The 21848-nt window shown below is 51.6% G+C and overlaps 1 protein-coding gene across 3 annotated transcripts; it reads right to left on the bottom strand.

The window, feature by feature from the left end:
* Positions 1–4354: 4354 nt before the first annotated feature.
* CCDC42 (coiled-coil domain containing 42) lies at positions 4355–20250 on the bottom strand. 3 transcript variants are annotated; one of them, XM_025362624.1, is made up of 8 exons: positions 19857–20250; positions 19555–19748; positions 19109–19214; positions 18659–18763; positions 16519–16716; positions 9699–9920; positions 9396–9554; positions 4355–4628 (listed from the first exon to the last, which is right to left on the bottom strand). In XM_025362624.1, exons 2-8 carry the CDS (start codon positions 19635–19637, stop codon positions 4551–4553), a joined length of 951 nt encoding a protein of 316 aa, XP_025218409.1. In that variant the 5' UTR covers positions 19638–19748; positions 19857–20250; the 3' UTR covers positions 4355–4550. The 3 variants fall into 3 exon arrangements, with proteins under 3 accessions (XP_025218409.1, XP_025218408.1, XP_025218410.1); XM_025362623.1 differs by having other exon boundaries at positions 19555–19864; XM_025362625.1 differs by lacking the exon at positions 9699–9920 and having other exon boundaries at positions 19555–19864.
* Positions 20251–21848: the final 1598 nt, after the last annotated feature.

Genomic DNA, 21848 nt, shown 5'->3' on the forward strand with positions numbered 1-21848 from the left:
GCTCACGGGTTTGGAGGGGAACCGAGTGCTCTACACTGAGAGCGAGTTCCTGAAGGGCTTCCTTCCTCTTCCCTCCCTTTATCCATAAAACACCCAGAGCCCTACTTCCTGCCTTTGCTGATGAGAACCATTCATTTCTGGAACAAATCAGTTATTTCTGCTCTCCTGAGTTAGTGTCTTTTCTTGCTGGGAAAAACTCCAGGCAGGCCCTTAACTTCATCTTCTTGTTCTTGGAGCGTCATCTCATGCATCTGAGAGTCAGAATCCCTCTTGACCGGGCCATCTTGGCTTCTTTATGTGGCTGCAGGGCCCTGGGTAGCCATGCTGAAGGCCTGAGAAGGGGCTGGGGTGGGGTAGGGAAGGAGCGAGGGCCTGTCTGTGACTGCCATTACCCTCCCCATGAGAAGACCCCGTCACTCCGGCGCCTGGGAATCCCTGCGCCTTTTGGATTTGTTCTCCCTGTCTCTGTGGGCTTGAGTAGGTTTGCGGATTTGTGGCTTCTCTTGTACGCAAGAAATCTGCCTAGACCCACGGAATTTCTTCTGCCCAAGGGCTGGACCCCTTTTTAAGCATGAAATATGCAACAATATCGGAGTGAGTTATACACATATATAATATGCTGCTGCTAGTTATATATCTGCAGTATCAGGCTGAGTTATGCACACTGACAGCACGCACATGCATAGTTACACACAGGCAATATCAGCGTAGGTTATATACACATGTGTAAACACATGTGTCTCAGGATGAGCTTATGTGTGATCACAGGAATTCTGCGTGTGACCCCGAGGAGTCCCTGTGTCAGTCAAGCCCTGGAAACTTAGTGGTACAGGGCGGTGAAGCTGAGGAGGGAGTGCAGAGGAAGGAGGCAGAGGGAGGGCCTTTGACTTCTGGCACAGGGCCTTGGGTGGTGCTGTGGGGGTGGTGCTGTGGGGGCGGTGCTGAGGGGGCCTTGGACACTCCGGGAGGAAGTGTGTTCAGGCCGAACAGCCTGGGCTTCTCAAACACCACCTTACAGAGACAGCAGAAGACGGGGCTGTGGGGGGAAATGTGTATACTGGGGAGTTGGAGGAACTGCCTGTTCTGTGCCTTCTCCTACCTCCCAGGACCCAGCCCAGGAGGCTGAACGTGGGGAAGTTATTCCAGCAGCATATCCTTCACCCACGACCGTTTCTGGAGAGCCCCAACCCCTCCATGCCCCTCCGAGCACCACCCTAGCACTCGCCATCCTGGGTGTGTGAGATGACCTCTGCCCTCCATCCGCTAGAGACGCCTGTTTGGCCAGGGCCAGCCCGCGGGACTGCAGCCTCCAGCATCTGTTCCTCTCTTCCAAAGGCAGCTTTGCCTCGGTTTCCTCACCTGTGAAATGGAGATGATGGTAGCATGGAGGCTTCCGGATGAGTCAGCTTGCCCAGGCTGAAATGTATTCTCAGAATTCCTTTTCTTGGGTGTGTCCTGTTAGCGTGGGTCACAGAGAGCTTCCCATGGGGGATTTGGGGGTGGATTCATTCTGATACTGTTGCATTTTTCAGGCTTAAAAAGGGGCCCAGCCCTGGGGCAGAAGAAAATCTGTGGGTCTAGGCAGATTTCTTGAGTACAAGAGAAGCCACAAATCCACAAACTTACTCAATGCCTGCTGACTCGCGGCATTGGTGTGAGGCGGTGGCCAGGCCTGCATCTGGCCGCCCTCCCCTGGAGCCTCCTTCAGTCTCCTGCCCCTGGGCCAGGCGTATGTGTTCATTTCCAGGACGAAGGATCCTGGCTTTGGCAGAATGCCCACACCACCAATTTCAGAAGCAGCAAGAACTGACATGGATTTCTGTCTGCCTGTCTGTCCTCGGGTCTCCAGCCGGTGCTGTGGATTCTGACTTGCCCTTGACCTCCCCCACTTTACCTCCATGCTTCCTTCCCAACCATCTCCCCAGAGAACTTCAAGCCCCAGCATCAGATGGGAAGACAGCCGCTTTATAGACACTGCTTATCCAGTGTCCACAACTGCCTGTCAAATCCCTGAAACAAAGCCCTTCACATGTACCAGAAGAATCTCTGTCTCTCTCTCTACCATCTATCTATCTACGTATCTATCTATCTGTCTATGTATCTATCTATGTATGTATTTATCTATCTCTATCTACTGTCTATTGTCTACCTCCTATCTACCATGTATCTTCTATTTACTATTTATTAATCATCTATCAATCTATCTGTATCTATCATCTGTCTACTATGTATTGTCTATCTCCTATCTACCTACTGTCTTCTATTTACTATTTATCTATCATCTATCTAATTTATCATCTATATTCTATCTCTATGTATCCATCATCTATCTACTATCTATTGTCTATCTCCTATCTATCTACCTACCTACTATCTTCTATTTACTATTTATCTATCCTTCCTATCTATCTATCTATCTATCTATCTATCTATCTATCTATCTATCTACTTGCTTCTCTGGCTAAACGCTGACCCAGGTAGACACGTATTGCTTCATGAGGTAGGAAACGAATGGAACCCAGATGCTTGAAAGTGTTTGGTCACTGTAGAGCAGTGGTTCTTCAACTTGAGCATGCATCAGAACCGCGTTGAGGGCTTCTTTTTTTTTTTTTTTTTTTTTGAGACGGAGTCTTGCTCTGTCGCCCAGGCTGGAGTGCAGTGGCCGGATCTCAGCTCACTGCAAGCTCTGCCTCCCGGATTTACGCCATTCTCCTGCCTCAGCCTCCTGAGTAGCTGGGACTACAGACGCCCGCCACCTCGCCCAGCTAGTTTTTTTTTTGTATTTTTTAGTAGAGACGGGGTTTCACTGTGTTAGCCAGGATGGTCTTGATCTCCTGACCTCATGATCCACCCATCTTGGCCTCCCAAAGTGCTGGGATTACAGGCTTGAGCCACTGCGCCCGGCCAGAGGGCTTGTTAAAACCCAGAGTGCTGGATCCCACCCCTGGAGTTTCTGGTTCTCAGGTCTGTAGTGGGGCCTGAGAATTTAACTGGTAAAGTTGCCCGGTGATGCTGACGCTTCTGGTCCGGGGACCATGCCTGAGAACCACCACTGTAAGGTGTTGTATGTGAAGGTGAGGGGTTACTGTGGCCACGCAGCGATCCCAGCAGGGCAGCTGCAGCAGTGCCTTTCCTGAGGCAACAGGAATCCGAGCAGTCTGAGGGCCCTCTAGGATCACAGGGCCAGGGAGGAGACACAGAGCCTTGTTCGAGTCTGCTCCTCAGCCTGCTTTGGGGACAAAAGCACAGGGCCTCTGCCTTCTGGGAGGCAGACTGGCGAGGGGGAGAGACCAGGCTCAGGAAGAGCAGACAAAAGGGTGAGTCCTGGCCCTGTCGTCCTGTAGCCGGTGTTCCCAGGCAAGCATCCTGCTCTGTGAGTCAGGGTAACGATGCCTCACTGGGTTTTCAAGAGGCGGATACAAACGAAGTCCCTGTTTCCCCGCGGCTCTCTGACTTGGCTTTTGCTATTGATTTAAAAATCGTTGAACCTAAGTTTGAGACTTTACATTGACCTGGACTGAGTTGAGTTTGGCTGGTTTTAATCCATCATCCCAGCCCGTTCCTGAGCCTTGAGCCTGTCATTTGGCACATGAGTGATCCCTCCCTAGTTACTGGTGACCTGCCCAGTCACTAGGGCAGTAACTAGGGCTATTCCTTCCTTCGCGTTGCTGACACTGGCTTGCATGTTTTAGCGCACACAGTGGGGTAGGGGAGTAGAGCTTGCTCCTGAAGTCAGGGAAGAGTTCTCGACTCAGCACTGTTGCAGCTCTGACCTGGGAAGCTGCCTTCGTAGTTTTAAGTGGGTCTTTGCACCCAAATTAGAAACACCTCACGCCTGTAATCCAACACTTTGGGAGGCCGGGGCGGGTGGATCACCTGAGGTCCGGAGTTCAAGACCAGCCTGACCAACATGGTGAAACCCTGTCTCTACTAAAATTACAAAATTAGCTGGGCGTGGTGGTGGGTGCCCGTAATCCTAGCTACTGGGGAGGCTGAGGCAGGAGAATCGCTTGAACCCAGGAGGCAGGGGTTGCAGCGAGCTGAGATCATGCCTTGCCCTTCAGCCTGGGCAACAAGAGCAAAACTCCATCATAAAATAAAATAAATAAAATAAAATAAAATAAAAATTTGAAGTTGTAGATGAGAGAAGAGTCCTCTGTACTGACCTTACTGGTTTGCTGCCCACCTGCACACTGACTGTGTGTGAGCCCAAAGCCGAGGGGACACCAGGCCTAAGATGTGGTTTCTGATTCCCAGGCAGCCCAGGTGACCAGCTTTGAGAGTGAGTGTTTGTGGTGTGGGTCCCCCCATCGCTACACTCTTCCCCATGAATAAACTACCAAGGGGCTAGAGAGAACTTGAGAACAAACTTCTTAGAACATTCACTGTTTTCAGGGATAGAGTGAGGCCCAAGGGGGAAAATAAGCAGGTGTTCCTCAGCAGGAAGGCACTGTGGGCGTCGGTCCCAAGCTGGACTGGCTGGACTGCAGGCTCATGACTTCTTCTCTTATGACCTCTGTCTCAGGACATTCTGGAACCAGGCTGCCTCCTTAAACCCGGACTTGCTGTTGTTCCTTCTTTTTCACCTCTGCCCAGATGTCTGACAGGTCTTGGATAAACTGTTGGATCTAGAAAGGCAAGGAGCCCAGAGTTAACTCTGCCCCCCAGAGGCCTCCCCCGTCCCAAGACGGAGCATCCCAGGCATTCACTTTTAAAGAGTTCACCATTGCTTTCCTGTGACTGACTTCTTTTTGAATTTTTATTTATTTATTTTTTTGATATGAGAGTCTTGCTCTGTCACTCAGGCTGGAGTGCAGTGGCGCGATCTAGGCTCACTGCAACCTCCGCTCCCTGGGTTTAAGCGATTCTCGTGTCTCAGCCTCCTGAATGGCTGGGATTACAGGTACCTGCGACCATGCCCGACCAATTTTTGTGTTTTTGGTAGAGATGGGGTTTCACCATGTTGGCCGGGCTGGTCTCGAACTACTGACCTCAAGTGATCCACCCGCCTCGGCCTCCCAAAAGGCTGGGATTACAGGCATGAGACACTGTGCCCGGCCATGACTGACTTCTTGAGGAGGCCACTTTCTCTCATATGACAATGTTTTGAGGTGAAATTGAGTGTCAGGTGTAGGCAATTAGAAGCAACAAACGGATGGAGTTAGGAACTCCCGGAGGCAGACCTGGTGATGTATGAAGTCCAGGCTGAGAGTCGAGCAGGAGGGAGAAGAAAGAAAGGGTCACAAGCAGGCTAGTGGGTGAAAAGGATTTCGCAGGCAGGGTCCTGTCGGCGTGGGCAGACCGCCTTCCACAACTTCACCACCCTCAATGTGGTCGTGCACTCGAAACCCAGGGCTGATGCTCATCATGATAACCTTCAGTCATGAGAAGGAATGGAAACTCTGTTCACTGGCTTCTGTTTTAAAGAGCACGCAGTCAGCATGACACCGAAAAGGGCACTGCTCCAGAAGTCAGATGACCTAGCTGGGCCCCCATCACGGTTCTGGGACAATCACTCCATCTTTCTGAGACTCAGTTTCTTCATCTTTAATAAGGAGAGAGGGAGAAAAGATTGGCCCAGATAGCCTCTAAGATATCAGTTCTAACGCAAACCAAAACCACAGTGAGATACCATCTCACACCACTCAGAATGGCTAGCTACTATTAGAAAGTCAGAAAAATTACAGATGCTGCTGAGGTTGTGGAGAAAAGAGAACATTCATACACTGTTGGTGGAAGTGCAATTAGTGCAACCATTATGGAAAACAGCGTGGCGATTCCTCAAAGAGTTACAATAGAACTACCGTTCAACCCAGCAGTCCTATTACTGGGTATATAACCAAAGGAATATAAATCGTTCTATCATAAACACACATACACGGGGATGTTTACTGAAGCACTATTCACAATAGCAAAGAGAATCAACCTAAATGCCCATCAATGGTAGACTGGATAAAGAAAATGTGGTACTTATACACCATGGAATACTATGCAGCCATAAAAAAGAATGAGAGCATGTCCTTTGCAGGAACATGGATGGAGCTGGAGGTCATTATCCTTAGCAAACTAAGGCAGGAACAGAAAACCAAATACTGCGTGTTCTCACTTATTAGTGGGAGCTAAATGATGAGAACACATGGACACAAAGAGGGGAACAGCACATACTGGAATCTGCTTGAGGGTGGAGAGTGAGAGGAGGGAGAGGATCAGAAAAAATGACTATTGGATACGAGGCTTAATACCTGAGTGATGAAATAACCTGTAGAACAAACACTTGTGATGTGAATTTACCTACATAACAAACCTGCTTGGCCAGGCGCGGTGGCTCACGCCTGTAATCCCAGCACTTTGGGAGGCCGAGGGGGCAGATCACGAGGTCAGGAGATCAAGACCATCCTGAGTAACACAGTGACACCCCATCTCTACTAAAAATACAAAAAATTAGCTGGGCATGGTGGCGGTTGCCTGCAGTCCCAGCTACTCGGGAGACTGAGGCAGGAGAATGGCATGAACCCAGGAGGTGGAGCTTGCAGTGAGCCGAGATTGTGCCACTGCACTCCAGCCTGGGGGACAGAGCGAGACTCCGTCTCAAAACAAAACAAAACAAAACAAAACAAAAAAAAAACCCACACAAATAACAAACCTGCTCATGCACTCCTGAATCTAAAATTTAAAAAAAAAAAAAATTAAAAAAAAAAAAAGGATTTCAGTTCTAAAACTTCTCCTTTTCAAGGCTGTCTCTGAAGATGGAACTACACAGACTTTGTCCAAAACTCTCGACAACTGTCAGCTGCTGATACTGTTACCATTACCAGTATCATTCCCATTTTGCAAATGAGAAAACAGAGAGTCAGTGAATTAAAGCGGCTTTCCCAAGATGACAGAGAAGACAGGTCAGCATTTCCTGAGCTATGTTTTTTTCATAAGTGGTCACGTGCCCCAAAGGAGTTCTGTGGCCAAGTCAGTTCTAGAAACGCTGTCTGCTGGGAGCATCTCAGGGCACAGAACTATAGCAAAGACTCCTGGTCCTGTTTGTGTTTTTAATCTTATCTTCGTTTAATTTAGAGTTTCTAAATGTATTAGTCTACGGAGTCCTTGTATTCCCCCAGGACACAATGTCTCAGGATTCAGTTTGGAAAGTGCTTGTTCAGATAGTTTGGCTTTTCTTCAGGGATAATGCCAAACCTTCCATGACACGCTCTATGGAATTCAAATGACTTGGTCTTCTGCAGAATCGCTTTTCCTAAGCTGTCCTATGCACCACGTTCCTTGTTCTGTATAAGCAGCTGCCTTACAAAGCCAGTGCCTGCATTGGTTGCAGGGATGCTGTTGAGAGCATTATTCATAGTGTCAATGAAGGCTCATCGAGAAATTTCAGTGAGAACTAAGTGCCGGGAAAAGGTGCGCTGTCTCGGAGGAAACCTTATATTTTCTTATTCTGGTATAAGAGCTGCAGGTGGCTTTTCATTCGGGTTCCCGACAAGCTCAGAGCCCCTGTCTAAGACCCTTAAGAACCAAGGGCAGTCTGTATTTCTCTCCATCCTCGACCTCTGATTTCAACTTGTACTTTCCCAGGTCCTCAATTTTAAATCTTTAGGCTACTTGGTCATGTGTATTTCCGTGAGTAGGTTCATCTCCTATGGGAATGAAGTGAGATATTTTCAAATAACTTTTGGGCAAATCTGAAGTTCTCCTGGAGAGGTGAATCGAGAGGGATTCAGGAACTCAAAATTTGGAGTGGATGGACTAGAAGCTACGGTCTCAGGAGGAGATGTGCCTGTGGGAGTGAGCTGCTGGAGGGCGGCATCTCCCACTGAACCTGGAGATGGAGTCTTGCTCTTGTGGCCCGGGCTGGAGTGCAATGGCACCATCTCGGCTCACTGCAACCTTCGCCTCCTGGATTCAAGCGATTCTCCTGCCTCAGCCTCCCGAGTAGCTGGGATTACAGGTTCCTGCCACGATGCCTGGCTAATTTTTGTATTTTTAGTAGAGATGGGATATCACCATGTTGGCCGGGCTGGTCTCGAACTCCTGACCTCAGGTGATCCACCCACCTCGGCCTCCCAAAGTGCTGGGATTACAGGTGTGAGCCACCGTGCTGGGCACTCCTGCTGCATCTTTCTTTACAACAGCTAAGGGCAAGGGCCTGAGGACCTCTGGGAGGCTGAGGGGAGGGGGCCTGAGGATTTCTGGGAGTCTCTGTAGACCCTATTCTGGGGGACAGGGGTTTTTGAGGCCAAAACTCTTTTTACGATAATATTAACATGTTATTTGCCTTTTGTCGCTCTTATTCTCTCACGAGTACACAGTGGCATTTTCCAGAGACGAGTTTTCATGACACATGCTGTCACAACAGAATGAACGCAGGAGTGGACGTGAGCACCTGCCTGTCCTCTGTTAAACCAGACGTTAAAGGGGTTTGCAAGTAATGCCACTCTTCTCACAAAACACTTTCGAAACTTTTTTTCATAAAAAATGCTATTTCTGTTAACATACTTTTTATCATTATTTAAAAATGAATGAATTAAACAAATATTTTGAAATTTTCTGTTTTAATTTCTAGGATGGCAATTATCAATAGATACAATCTCATAAAGAAAAGCTTTCTGGGAGTTTTCAATAAACTGTAGGCATATAAAGGCTAAATGATGAGACTTGCTTCTTCCAGAACACACTTGCTTACAAATACCCTCCTTTGGGCTATAAAATAATTCTGTTCAAACATGCTTTAAAATGTAGGCTAATAGTTTGTTTTAGGGGACTCCTTTTTCCTAGCTGTGTATATTTCATGAGTTTCACTTTTTTTTTTGTTTTTTAAAGTAGGGAAAGTGTCTCTCAATTACTTTTTTTTTTTTCTTTTTTTTGAGGCTGGCCTTGAACTCCCAACCTCAGGTGATCCACCCACCTCGGCCTCCCAAAGTGCTGGGATTACAGGTGTGAGTCACCGTGCCCGGCCCCAGTTTCTCTTTTTAACAAAGTGTGGGTCTCAAGCTCACGCCTTCAGCAAGCCACAGTATCTCACTAGAATTTAATAAGGCTGTTTTGCACAACTAATGGATTCAATAGTGGGTTCCTGCTACTGCTCTCTAGACTGGGGCTAAAAAGGGTTTTGCTGCTAATGCAACGGTTCTCAAAGTATGGAACCCGAACCAGCCGTGTCACTTGGGAACTTGCTGAAAATGTAAATTCCTGGGTTCTCATCTCAGATCCTCTGAGTCAGAGACTCTGGGGGTGGAGCCCAGTAATACTTCTCACCCTCCCAGGTGATCCTGATGTTGTTAAATTTTGAGAGTTCCTGCTCTGCTGCTCTGTTGGGTTCATTCTTCTACCCAACCACTGGCAACCTCCTCAGCCCAGCTGACCCCACGGGCCCAGTACCTGTCCCCTCCTCCTACCATGTCCAGCTGCTTGTGGGTGTCCTCCAGGGCCACCTCGGTCACCTCCTTCAGCTGCTTGCTCACGATCTGGAAGAGGTTCAGCGTGGCCATCTTAATAGTGCCAAGCAGGAGCGTCTTCTTGGCTGCCGTGTTCTGGATGTGTGCCCAGCGAGATTCCTGGGGAGGGGATAAGGACGGGGCATGAGCACAGCATGTGGTGTGTGTGTGCGTGTGTGCGTGTGTGTGTGTGTGTGTATGCATGCTCAGGGCCCTCACTCACCCAGTGCCCGGGCGCCCCCTGGCCTGCCCCGGGCCCCTCACCCAAATGATGACATTGCTGCGGGCATGGTCGAAGCGCATCTGCAGCCTTGCCAGCTCATTGTTTTGCTGCAGGATCTCATCATCCTTTTCCTCCATGTAGCGCGCCAGCCGGGCCTTGGCGCGCTCGATCTTCTCCTGGCCCTCCTGCGCAGACTGCATGAGGTCGTGGTGCATGCTCACCAGCGTCTTGTAGCGCGCAATCACCTCATGGATCTCCTCGAACTGTGGTCAGGGGCTCAGGTCAATGCACAGCCAGCCCCGGGGGCCTGAGGGAGCCACCCAGTCCTGCCGACCCCCAGCCTGGAATGCCCGGACACCTGGACACCTGGGCAGGCAGGCCCTTGGCCAGGGTCATGGCCAGAGGCTGTGAGGGACGCTGGGGTCCCGCCGCCTGCTTCTCCTGGGTTTGTATGGGCCATGGTACGTTTGTTGGGCAGAGGGATGTACAACTGGGCCAGGGATTTTCAATTTTAAGTGCATGTGAGAATCACCTGCAGGGGCTTTACAAAGGACACCTGCCAGTCTCCACCCCCGCAGATTCGGATGAAGAAACAAGTCTTCTGTGGTCTCTGGCATCTGAATGTTGCAAAAGATCCCCAGGTGGTTCTAGGCACAGCCAGGTTGATAATTGCTGATGGAAGGCAATTTGCAACGTCTCCCGAGGCAAGAATTTCCTATTCAACAAGATTGTACCAGGAACCACTTACAAGCCAGGAGCTATGCTAAATGCTAGGGAAATAGCAGGAGATAGGAAAACCAGACTCTGCTCTTAGGAAGCTTACAGCTTGAGGGGTGGCATGGAGGACAGACAGACAAGGAAACAGTCAGTTACAACAGCAAGAAAAGCCCTCCCTATGACTGGGGGATGGGGCAGGACGGGACTCTGGGAAAACCTTCAAGTTGGTCATCTCTGGTAGTTATGCATTTGCTGAGGGAGAAGCAGGGGCTGGAGAGGGTGCTGGTGGGGCAGGTGGCCTGCCAGACTCAGCTCACCTCCCCCAGCCTGGTCCAGAATCATGCCACTCCAGCCCTAACCCTCAGGTCCCACTCAGTAGAATAGAAGTCCTGAAACCCACGCTCTTTAGAAGGCAGCACGAACCCCATTTCTGTGATGCCAAGTTGCCTTCCTAGGGGCTTATCAAAGCGTGCCTTTCAGCCACCCAGGGGAAACTTCCCGAGCACCTTCTCCATCTCATGACATCTCCAGTGATGGATGCATGTCCTGGGAACTGCCCTGCTGGCCTTTCCCCAAATATGCCTCTTTGGGGAAGGGCCACACAGCCCAGCACTGAAGGAGGTAGGAACAGCCAGAAAAGGTTTCTTGGGAGAAAGGGTGGCTGAAATGAGACGGGAGGTATGAATAGAAGATAGCCAGCAAAAGCAGGTGTAGGGAGGTGAGGCAGTGCTACAGGTGAAGGCGACAGCCTGGGCAAAGATGAATGGAATATGGGGTGGTTTGTTCAGGATGCTCAAGGTAGCCTGAGTTCAAGATGGGGAGGGAGAGATTGAGAAGAAGAAGAAAGGAAGAAGAAAGAAGAAGAAAGAATGAGGGAAGGAAGAAGGGAGAAGGGAGAAGGGAGAAGGGAGAGGGAGGAGAAGAAGAAGAAGAAGAAGGAGGAGGAGGAGGAGGAGGAGAAAAGAGAGAGAGGGAGGGAGGAAGGAAGGAAAAGAAAAAAAAGAAAGAGGGAGAAAGGAAGGGAAAGAAAAAAGAAAGAAAGGAGAGAGAAAGAAAAAGAAAGAAAGAAAAAAGAAAAAGAAAACAAGCAAGCAAGCTCAGTAAACCTTGGGAAGGAGTGTGGACTTTATCCATTGAAGGATTTTAAGAAGTAAAGAGACAATTCACGTCTGCATTTCTGAAAGTTCATCTGGCACACAGTGCAACAGCATACCACAGTTCAAATAAATGGACCACGTCAGAGTTACTAGGAACACACCTCTAAAACTTAATGCTGATGTCAAAAGGATTTAGGTGCCAAATCGAAGAGCCTCCCACTGCCCAAAGATGAGATGATTTGAACATTAGTAAGAATAAGTGCAAAGGATTAAAACATATCAAATATGTTAAAAATCCATAAGTTCATAAGGATACTAGAAACATTACAGGTCAGTGCTACAGAACCAATTCATTATTCGGAAAACTAAATAAAGCGTTTAACAAACTTTCTCTGTGAGAGCCACGTAGTAATCAAATGGTTGATGAAGGAAAGGGTCTCTTTATGAAGTCCTTTTCTTTACGGTAGTATTCTAGCAAAGAAATGAGGAAAGGTTGCTAGTGAGTGTCTTCCCCCAACCATTGAGGAAACCAGTATTCTGACTTCTATCAATAAAGATTAATTTTACCTGTTTTTAAACACATCAGTGGAATCATACGATATAACCTGTTTTATGTGTGGCTTAAGAAGCATATCAACTAAGGGCAGTGTGAGGACCTTATATGGACTCTCATTGGAACAAACCAACTGTACAAAAAGCATCCGTGCAATAATCTGTCTTAAAAGACAGGTCTCACTCTATTGCTCAGGCTGGAGGATGGTGGCATAAACACAGCTCCCTGCAGCCCTGACCTCCTGGGCTCATGGAATCCTCCTGCCTCAGCCTCCCAAGTAGCTGGGACCCACATGTGTGTACCACCAATCCTGACTGATTTTTAAAAATTTTTTTGCAGAGTTGGGGGGGTCTCATTTTGTTGCCCAGGCTGGTCTTGAACTCCTGGGCTCAAGTGATCCTCTCACCTCAGCTTCCCAAAGCACTGAGATTATAGGCATGAGCCACTACACTTGGCCCATTTTGTGCAATAAATGATACTATATTTGATGTTAAGGAATTACTATCAATTTTATAGTAGGTGTGACAATGGTGTTGTAGTTATTTTAAAAAGAGCTCTCATCTCTTAGAGATACATACTGCAGAGAGACACAAATGGATGAAAATATATTGTTTGCTTCAAAATGGCAGAGGTGGGAAAGTGTGGGGGACATGACTATGAATTAATCGTTATTAGAATCAGGTAATGAGCAACAGGTGTTCAATAGACTATTGTCTTTACTTTTGTGTATGCTTAAAAAATTCCGTATAAAAAGTTACAAAACATTAAATGTGACAAAATAATAAAAAGAAGCATGATTTGAGGTTTTTTTTTTTTTTTTTTAGATGGAGTCTAGCTCTGTCGCTCAGGCTGGAGTGCAATGGCACCACCTTGGTTCACTGCAACCTCTGCCTCCCGGGTTCAAGTGATTCTCCTGCCTCAGCCTCCAGAGTAGCTGGGATTACAGGCACCCGCCACCATGCCCAGCTAATTTTTGTATTTTTAGTAGAGACAGGGTTTTACTGTGTTGACCAGGCTGGTCTCGAACTCCTGACCTCGTGATCTGCCCACCTTGGCCTCCCAAAGTGCTGGGATTACAGGCATGAGCCACTGTGCCTGGCTATTTGACAATTTTGGTTTTTGTTGTTGTTGTTGTTGTTTTTTTTTTTTTTTGAGACGGAGTCTCACTCTGTTGCCCAGGCTGGAGTGCAGTGGCCGGATCTCAGCTCACTGCAAGCTCCGCCTCCCAGGTTTACGCCATTCTCCTGCCTCAGCCTCCCGAGCAGCTGGGACTACAGGCGCCCGCCACCTCGCCCGGCTAGTTTTTTGTATTTTTAGTAGAGACGGGGTTTCACCATGTTAGCCAGGATGGTCTCGATCTCCTGACCTTGTGATCCGCCCGTCTCGGCCTCCCAAAGTGCTGGGATTACAGGCTTGAGCAACCGCGCCCGGCCTATTTGACAATTTTTGACAGCAGAATACTCAAATAAAAAGTTACAAAAAGTTAAATGTTACAAAATGTTACAAAATAATAAACACAAGCATGAGGAGAATTTTTAAAAGTGGGATACTCCTGATGTCTGAGGAGAGATGAAGAAGCATAAGATTTGGAAGGACACAAAGGATTTCATTTATTGGATTTCAATTATCGGTAGTGTTTGATTTAAGACAAAAGAACTGGGGGCAGATGGGAAAAATACGAAGCTTTAGCAAAGCTGTGTGATGAGTACTTGGTTGCTGTTATGTGTGTCTCTATACTCTCCGGTATGCTTAAAGTATTTTGAACAAAATAAACAAAGAAGAAAAAAGAGAAAGAGAGGGGGGTGGGGAGAATGCCAAACAGGCTGGCCAGGAATGACGCGGAGTTGAACTCCAGACGAGGTACCACTGGTGGCCTGGATGAGGAAGGGGCAGGGGCTGGATTCCAGAAATACTTCCAAGGCAGAACAGACCAGATCTGCGGATTGATAGCTGTAGCACTGAGCAGGAGGGAGGAGCCAAGGAGGCCCGAGTTCTGGCGGGGCTGTGAGTGGGTGGTCCTGCCTTTCACCAGCACAGGACGGGCCAGTGGCAGGGCTGTCCTGGGGGTGGCAGGAAGCAGATGAGATGAGTGTGCACGGGATGAGTTAAACGTGGGGGTCTCAAGCTTAGCGGGGAGACACAGGCCAATTTCCTCCATTCTAAGATACATATTTTACCAACTCTGAATTCAAGACACATCTTACAATTTTTTTTGGTTTGTTTGTTTTTGAGACGGAGTTTCCCTCTTGGCCCCCAGGCTGGAGTGCGATGGCGTGACCTCGGCTCACTGCAACCTCCTCCTCCGGGGTTCAAGCGATTCTCCTGCCTCAGCCTCCTGAGTAGCCAGGATTACAGGCGCCTGTCACCACGCCCGGCTAATTTTTGTATTTTTAGTAGAGACGGGGTTTCACCATGTTGGTCATGCTGGTGTTGAACTCCTGACCTCAGGTGATCCACCCGTCTTGGCCTCCCGAAGTGCTGGGATTACAGGCGTGAGCCAGAGTGCCTGGCCATATCTTGTAATTTATCTGCAGTTTTAATCTGGTAGTCCCTCCTTACTTCCTGCCCGCCCTCCCTCAAACAAACCCCAACCATGAAATGAACCCCTGACCTTACAGTACGTAGCACCTTTGAGTAGAGGAAATAATGCAGAGGTGGGACTCACGCATGAGTAAATTAGGTTAGTGGTGTGATATGGAAATTGTGGGAACTGTGAACAGTTGTGCATCCTGTCGCCCCTCTCCTCGGAGGACATGGATCCACACCCCTGGAGCGGGTGCCTCCATCTGCCCTAGTGAGGGGCCCTCTTGGCTGTTGGTCACATGGGGGAGGAGATGTGACATGAGTGGCATCCATGGGAGGCTCTGGACATTGCTCAGAAGAAAAGTGTAGGATTGCTCACGCCTGTAATCCCAGCACTTTGGGAGGCCAAGGCAGGCAGATCACGAGGTCAGGAGTTCGAGACCAGCCTGGCCAACATGGTGAAACCCCGTCTCTACTAAAAATACAAAAATTAGTTGGGCATGATGGCGAGTGCCTGTAATCCCAGTTACTCGGGAGGCTGAGGCAGGAGAATCACTTGAAAATGGGAAAGTGGAAGTTGCAGTGAGCCGAGATCAAGCCACTGTACTCCATCCTGGGCAACAAGAGCCAAACTCTGTCTCAAAAAAAAAAAAAAAAAGGGGGAGGATCTGAGACAGAGAACCTGGACCCACCCACCACATAAGGACCTGGGAAGAGGCCGGGCGTGGTGGCTCACACCTGTAATCTCAGCACTTTGGGAGGCCGAGGCAGGCAGATCACGAGGTCAGGAGATCGAGACCATCCTGGCTAACACGGTGAAATCCCGTCTCTACTAAAAATACAAAATATTAGCTGGACGTGGTGGCGGGCGCCTGTAGTCCCAGCTGCTCGGGAGGCTGAGGCAGGAGAATGACGTGAACCCGGAAGCTGGAGCTTGCAGTGAGCCGAGATTGCACCACTGCACTCCAGCCTGGGCAACAGAGCAAGACTCTGTCTCAAAAAAAAAATAATAAATAAAATAAATAAAAGAAGGACTGGGAAGAGGCGCCCCCACCCAAGAAGCCTGAGAAGGAGGGGGCAGAGGTAGGACAGAGAGGGAGGTGCCACCGAGTTGAGGGCAGAGGGGGGTTTCTGGGAGGGACATCTCAGTGTCAGACGCCGCAAGAGGCGCAGCGGAACTAAGAAGTTCCCTGGGCTACGGCCGCAGGGACTGCAGGGAGAGCCCTTGTCAATGGCACTGTGGGGCCCACTGAAGAGTGGCTGAAAGCAAAGGCTCTCCTCACTGATGAGCTGTGAGACTCTGAGCAGGTGACTTAACCTCTCGGAGCCTCCATTTCCTTCTCTGGAAGGGATGGTCAGCTTGGGTTCTCCCTGGGGCTGACCAGCAAACTGAATGAAGCTGCCCGTGTGAAGCACCAACCCCGGGGCCCAGCACAAACCAGGCACCCCAGTTCTGCAGGGGGTTGGGTGTTGTTCCAACTCCTCTCCCTTCCTCTCCCCAATTTACTCTCCAGTAAACAGAAGACGCTGAAAGGAGGGGACGCAGGGATACAGGGAGGCCACGTGTTGATACACACACGCGCACACACACGCACACACACACACACCCCCCTGTAGACAGACACAGCCACGGACACACATGTAGACATAAACACATAACTCACGCAAGACGATACACAGTTGTGACTCACACAGACACACAAAGGACAGCTCTAGGCCCCACCCCTTGAGAAAATCTTCCAGCCTCACCAGAGGCTTCTTTTAGCTGCTCCCCACTGCCCCCTAGGGCTGGCTGCATCTCCTCGGAGCAGGGTACCCATCCTGCAGAGTCCGTGAGGCCCAGAGGGTCCAGAGTCCCCAGCCAGCTGAGCCTGAACTCCACCCCAGGGCCCGGGGAAGAGGAGGCCCGGGGAAGAGGAGGTGGGACTGAGGAAGGTGCCAGGGCTGGACCCCCAGGCTCCTTGGACTCACCTCGGAGTTCTCCACCACCTTCTCTAGGTACTTGTTGAAGATGGAGTAGTCCTGCAGCTTGGCACTCAGCCGCTGGTGCTCCAGCCGCAGCGCCACCATCTCCTGCTTGCCCTTGCTCAGCTCCTGCATGTGCTGGCGCTTGAGTTCTCGTTCCTTGTTGGCTTTCTTCATGGCGCGGATCCGTTTCTGGTCGTTCTCCTGGGGCCGGGGGAGGCGGTGCTGGTCAGGAAGCCTCTCCCGGCCCTCCCGGGGCCCAGGCCTTCCTGGGGCTGGTGGTGCCCTCAGACCCCTCTGTCTGCACAAACCATCCTGGCAACAGGCAGAGATTGCTGGGCCACCCATGGGGCAGAAGAGGGGTGAAGGAAAAGGCTCTCCAGGGTTATTTGAACCTGGTTGAAGAGATTTCTGTGGACTGGGGTGGGGCTCAGGGGGCTGTGAGGACAGAGGTTTAATCCAAAGTCAAGAGGTGACCTGGGGTCGGCAGGGGGCAGACGGGAAATGGTTCTTTCCTGTGGGACTTGGGCTCTGGACTTCAGAGAGTGGACTGGGGAAGACCTACATTGCACTGGGCTCAGAGTCTGGAAGAACTCAACCCCTGAGAAGACTAAGAAAGTCCAGAAGTGGGAGCGGGAACCCTCCTGACAAAGCTTCTGTGGTTTCTGTTCTTAGCGGTGGCCATTTTCCATGGAGCAGAAGGACCACTCCCAGACCAGAGCCGGGAGGTGGGAATTTTCTCCCGATTTGGTACTCGGTGCCTCCATTTTCCCAGCTGTGGAAATGGGAGGCAGGAGCCCCTCTCCCTTTCACAAGCTGGGGCAACAGGGCTGGAGCTCCAGGAAGAGGAGAGATGCGATGTGCCTGGTACCGTAGGGCCTGGGGAGTAAGGCCACTGGGAGAGCATGCTCCTAGGAGCTCAGACTGGCATCCCGCTGAGGGAGGAGATGGAACAGGCAGTTCGATGCCCAGAGGACAGAACGAGGCTGTTACCGCAATCAATCCAATCCTGCCTCTTTCTTCTGCAGAGCCCTCCCCTAAGATTAGAGGCAAGCCCACCCCTCGCCCTGTGTGGCTCCTTTCCCCCTTCAGGGGCTCCTGTGATTCCACATGGACGGGCGTATGTGGTGGTGGCACTTGGAGGCCACTGAGGGAGGTGCATGGAGGATCTGTATGCTGCCCTGTAAGCCCAGGAGAGGACTGAGGGGGTCTAAACCAGTGACTTTCAAATCCACCTGGTCATCAGAACTGCCTGGGGAGCTTTTAAAAAAATATAGAAGCCTGGGCCCAATCTCAGACGTGCTGAAAGCAACAAGGGAAGCCCCTGGGGTCTGTATTTGTAGCAAACTCTCTGGGAATTGAAGCTACCGACCCTCTGAGAGCCATTTGGAGAAATCATGCCCAAATCTTCTGTCCCAACCACTCCGTAACTGTTTCTCTGGCTGCTAAGAAGAACTGGACCTCTGGAGGATGTGCCAGTCCAAGGACTTCCTGTCCCACATGGCTTAGGCACAGAGCAGGAAGGAAGGTGCTTCACAGTGAGGCTTCTGTGTGGCCGACGGCAATCATTACCCACTCCCGGAGCTGGACCAGGCCCTTCAGGGCCATGTAAGTGCAAACTGGAGTGGGTCTGGATACATCTGAACTTTTAAGATGATTAAATTGCTCCACTAAGGACTGAAGTGAGAGAGGGTGTCTTGGAATGGACTCTGGTGCCTGGTCCTTCAACCATCCCCTGCCCGGACCTTCAGTGCAAGGACAAGGATGGAGGGGTGGGGTGGGTGGAGGGACTAAAACTGTCCCATTCATCACTGTATTCCCCAAGTGTTTAGTCCTGACTGTAGCATCTTCATTCATTCATCCATGCGTTCATTTACTGGAGAAACTGTACGTCCTAGGTACTGGAAAGGAAATAGGAACCAGCCATCTAGAGGGAGCAGAGACTGACAGGTAAATGGAAAATTACAAACGGAGACAGGTAGGGGACATAAAGGATGCCTAGGGAGGTGCCAGGCAATGTTGAAGCACTAAGGATGCTTTTAACTCAGGGCGAGGAGTCTGCAGAAGCGAGGAGGAGGAGCGGTAGTTTGCCCACCTGCGCAGTGTGGATCCCCCGGCCACTGTGGCTGCCCACACCCCTTCAAACCTGGATGAACTGCTCAAACTTCTGGATGTGAGCCTTCAGCTGGGCTTCCTTAACGCCCAGTTCCTCCCAGCGCAGGTTCAGGGTTTCCATTCTGCGCTGAAACATCTTTGGGGTGGGGGTTAGGGGTGGGGGAGCAGAGAGGTCAGGAGGGCCTCTGACAAGAGTACCGAGGAAGACCCCTGCCCCAGAGGCTCCATGCCCAGGCTCGAGGGTCCACAGGAGCCTCCCACTTTCTATCCCATGCCTGGCTCAGAGCAGAGCATACCTGGACAGTGGTACCCCCAAGACCCAGATCCTTTCTGTTCTCCCCAAAGGGACCAGACCACCACAGAGGACTCCTGGCTCTAGCCACCCCACCCAGACAATGGAGGGCTGTGTACAGGCTCTCCCAGTGCCCCAGCCCACTCTCCTCCTTTCCTGCCCCTCTGCACTCCATCCCCGAGTCCCCACCTTCTTCTTCTGCAGCATATTATGATGCATGATTTTCGTCTCCTTTTTCTTCTCCAGTAGCCGGATAGATGGGGACTCCGACTGTCCCTGAACATTGGGGAGTTTCCTGTCCAAGATGTGAACACAAAAGGTCTGTGTGTTCTGAGAAGGGGTAGGCTGGGGCTGGGAGTAACCCGTGGAGACAGATACCCATGGGGAAGGAGGGGGCCTCTCTCCCTTTCCGAGGGAAGGAGTGTTGTGTTGAGAAGCACAGAGGGCCATGCAGGAGCGAGCTGGGGAGGGTGACGGGGTGGAGACCAGCGTGATGGGGTGGACTGATGCCAGGGTTATTTGGGGCACTGGGTTACAGGAGAGGAGGGGACAGACAGGTTGGAAGATGAGGCATGGGGTGGGCGTGAGTGGTCCCAGGCACAGAGGGATGGGCAAGCCGGGCCTCAGCCACTCACTGGAGCATCTGCAGCAGCCGCTCCCCGTACTGCAGCCGGAAGTACTCGGCCAGGTCTTCCTCTTCCATGATACCCAGACTCATGGTGGCAGTGACCTCACGGCCCAGGCAGCTGACTCTTCACAGTGAAATGGTGGGTAGCAGAGCCACAGGTGGCTCAGGGGTGCTGGCTGCGCTCTTGCTTCTCCCTTCGGCCTTCAGGGTCCCACAGATGATAGTGTTCGAGACTCCACAGAAGGTGGCTGGAGACAGGATGGGCCGCTCAGGACGATGCGCTGGGGCAGTGATGGGAGATGTGGTTACCTAGCAACAGGCTGCCTGGTTCTGTGGCCCACACATGGAGCCCAGGCGCTGCCCTCTGCCCCCTGCCCCCATTGGTCCTCCCCTTGCTGGGGTCATGCTCTTGCTCCTGCCCTTAGCCCTCAGGAACTCTGGGAAGGCGTTAGGCCTGCTTAGCTGCTGGTTGCCATGGAGCCCAGAGCCAGGAGGCAGCTTTGGATGAGTGTGGCTGAGAAGGAGCATTGGGTAGAGGAGCGGTCTTGTGCGGGCGCCCTGCTCCTGGGGCCTCCCCGGGGTTCAGGTGTGGGTGAGGGTGAGGGAGGGGCCGGGCCTTGGTCGGATGGCGGTGAAGAAGAGCAGAGAAAGAAAGGAGGCGCTTAGCGGCAGCAGGGGTGGAGTCTCGAGGAGGCCGGAGGTTAGAAACCAGGCGGCGACGGGCCCAGCACGCGGTGGTGAGGGGCAGGGTAAGGGGGGACGGGTGGCGGGTGCGCAGAGACAGGCACAGGAGGAGGGCCCAGTCCAGGTCCCTCGGAGGAAGAGACTTGGGGCCTGCGCCAATTTTTTTTTTTTTTTTTTGAGACGGAGTCTCGCTCTGTCGCTCAGGCTAGAGTGCAATGGCGGGATCTCACCCCACTGCAACCTCTGCCTCCAGGGTTCAAGCGATTCTCTTGCCTCAGCCTCCCGACTAGCTGGGACTACAGGCGCCCGCCACAACGCCCGGATAATTTTTGTATTTTTAGTAGAGACGGGGTTTCGCCATGTTAGCCAGGCTGGTCTCGAACTCCTGACCTCAGGTGATGCGCCCGCCTGGGCCTCTCAAAGTGCTGGGATTACAGGCCTGAGCCACCGCGCCCGGCCCTGCGCGTTTTTGTTTGCAGAAACTTAAAATAGGAAGAAATGCCAAAACACGGTAACGGAAATGACCCTATTTAAAGTGTTGACTCCGTGGTGGCCGCCTTCCTTGATCCCGTCAGGCTGCATGAACTCATCTGGCCGGAGGTCGGACGTCTTCGCGTGGGACGGCGGGTGTGCGGCGGACGCCCTGGGGTCTCTGGCTGGACTCTGGCCGTGACCTTGAGCATGCTCCCACCGAGTGCAGGCTCCCTGTGCTCTCTGCCTCCCTCCCTCCCTCCCACGCCGGCCACGCCGCCCGTTCCGCTCCTCTCTGTCTGGGACGCGGAGCGGGGTGGGGTGCGTGGGCTGCGGTGGGCTAGGGGTCTCGGGCGGGGGCGTGTCCCGAGCGCGGCCAGCCCGCCCCGCCGGATTGCCGGTCGTCTGGCGCCCCCTGCTGGCCGTGCGCCGCCCGCTCCATCCCCGCCCAGGAGGAAGAGGAGACGTGGTGGGGTGGCGCGTCTCCTCTTCCTTCCCCGCACCCCAGCCCTGCTTTCCTCCCACGCTCCGCCGGAGCCTCCCATCCAGAGCAGGCCATCATACACACCTGTCGCTTCCAGCCAGCCCAGTGGGCTCAGCAGAGAAAGCAAGACAATCCCCACTCCACGATGCAAGCTCCTGGGAGGGGCACGTTTCCTTGTTTATCCAGAGAGGCTGGCACAGTCAATCTGGGGTTCCCCTCCCTTTCTCTGAGGTCGTAGCTCAGCCTGGGGGCTGTGCAACACCAGCCCTTGAGGAGGAAGCCATCTGTTTCTGGAATCACCGGTCCCCCCGGTATATGAGGCATATCCCTGATTGTCCGTGAAATCAGGTGGTTCAGGGCCAGGTTGGGCCATACAGGTAGCTGTAAGACATCCTCTGCTCCTGCCCAGGGATTTCCTCGTATCTGGAAGCTCTTTCTGCTGCTTGATTTGGTGCCTATCATGGGAATTTTCATGGTCTTGATCCTCGCACACCACCAGCCCTCTCTGGAGTCTTACTGCCCTCCTCGGGGCCCTGAGCAAGACGCAGGGCTGTCTGGGATTTACAGAGGTCTGTCCTATCCCCATTTTTCCCTTCCCTTCCCTTCCCCCCCTTCCCCTCCCCTTCCCTTCCCCCCCTTCCCTTCCCCTTCCCCTCCCCTTC

Source organism: Theropithecus gelada, chromosome 16 (assembly GCF_003255815.1).
Source record: "Theropithecus gelada isolate Dixy chromosome 16, Tgel_1.0, whole genome shotgun sequence".
Classification (NCBI taxonomy): Eukaryota; Metazoa; Chordata; class Mammalia; order Primates; family Cercopithecidae; genus Theropithecus; species Theropithecus gelada.

Coding starts and splice junctions, on each gene's coding strand:
- CCDC42 (XM_025362624.1), bottom strand. CDS start 19,637: ATGAGTCTGGGTATCATGGAAGAGGAAGACCTGGCCGAGTACTTCCGG. Junction 19,215..19,554: donor CGGCTGCTGCAGATGCTCCA/GTGAGTGGCTGA, acceptor CATCTTGGACAG/GAAACTCCCCAATGTTCAGG. Junction 16,717..18,658: donor AGTTTGAGCAGTTCATCCAG/GTTTGAAGGGGT, acceptor CCCCGGCCCCAG/GAGAACGACCAGAAACGGAT.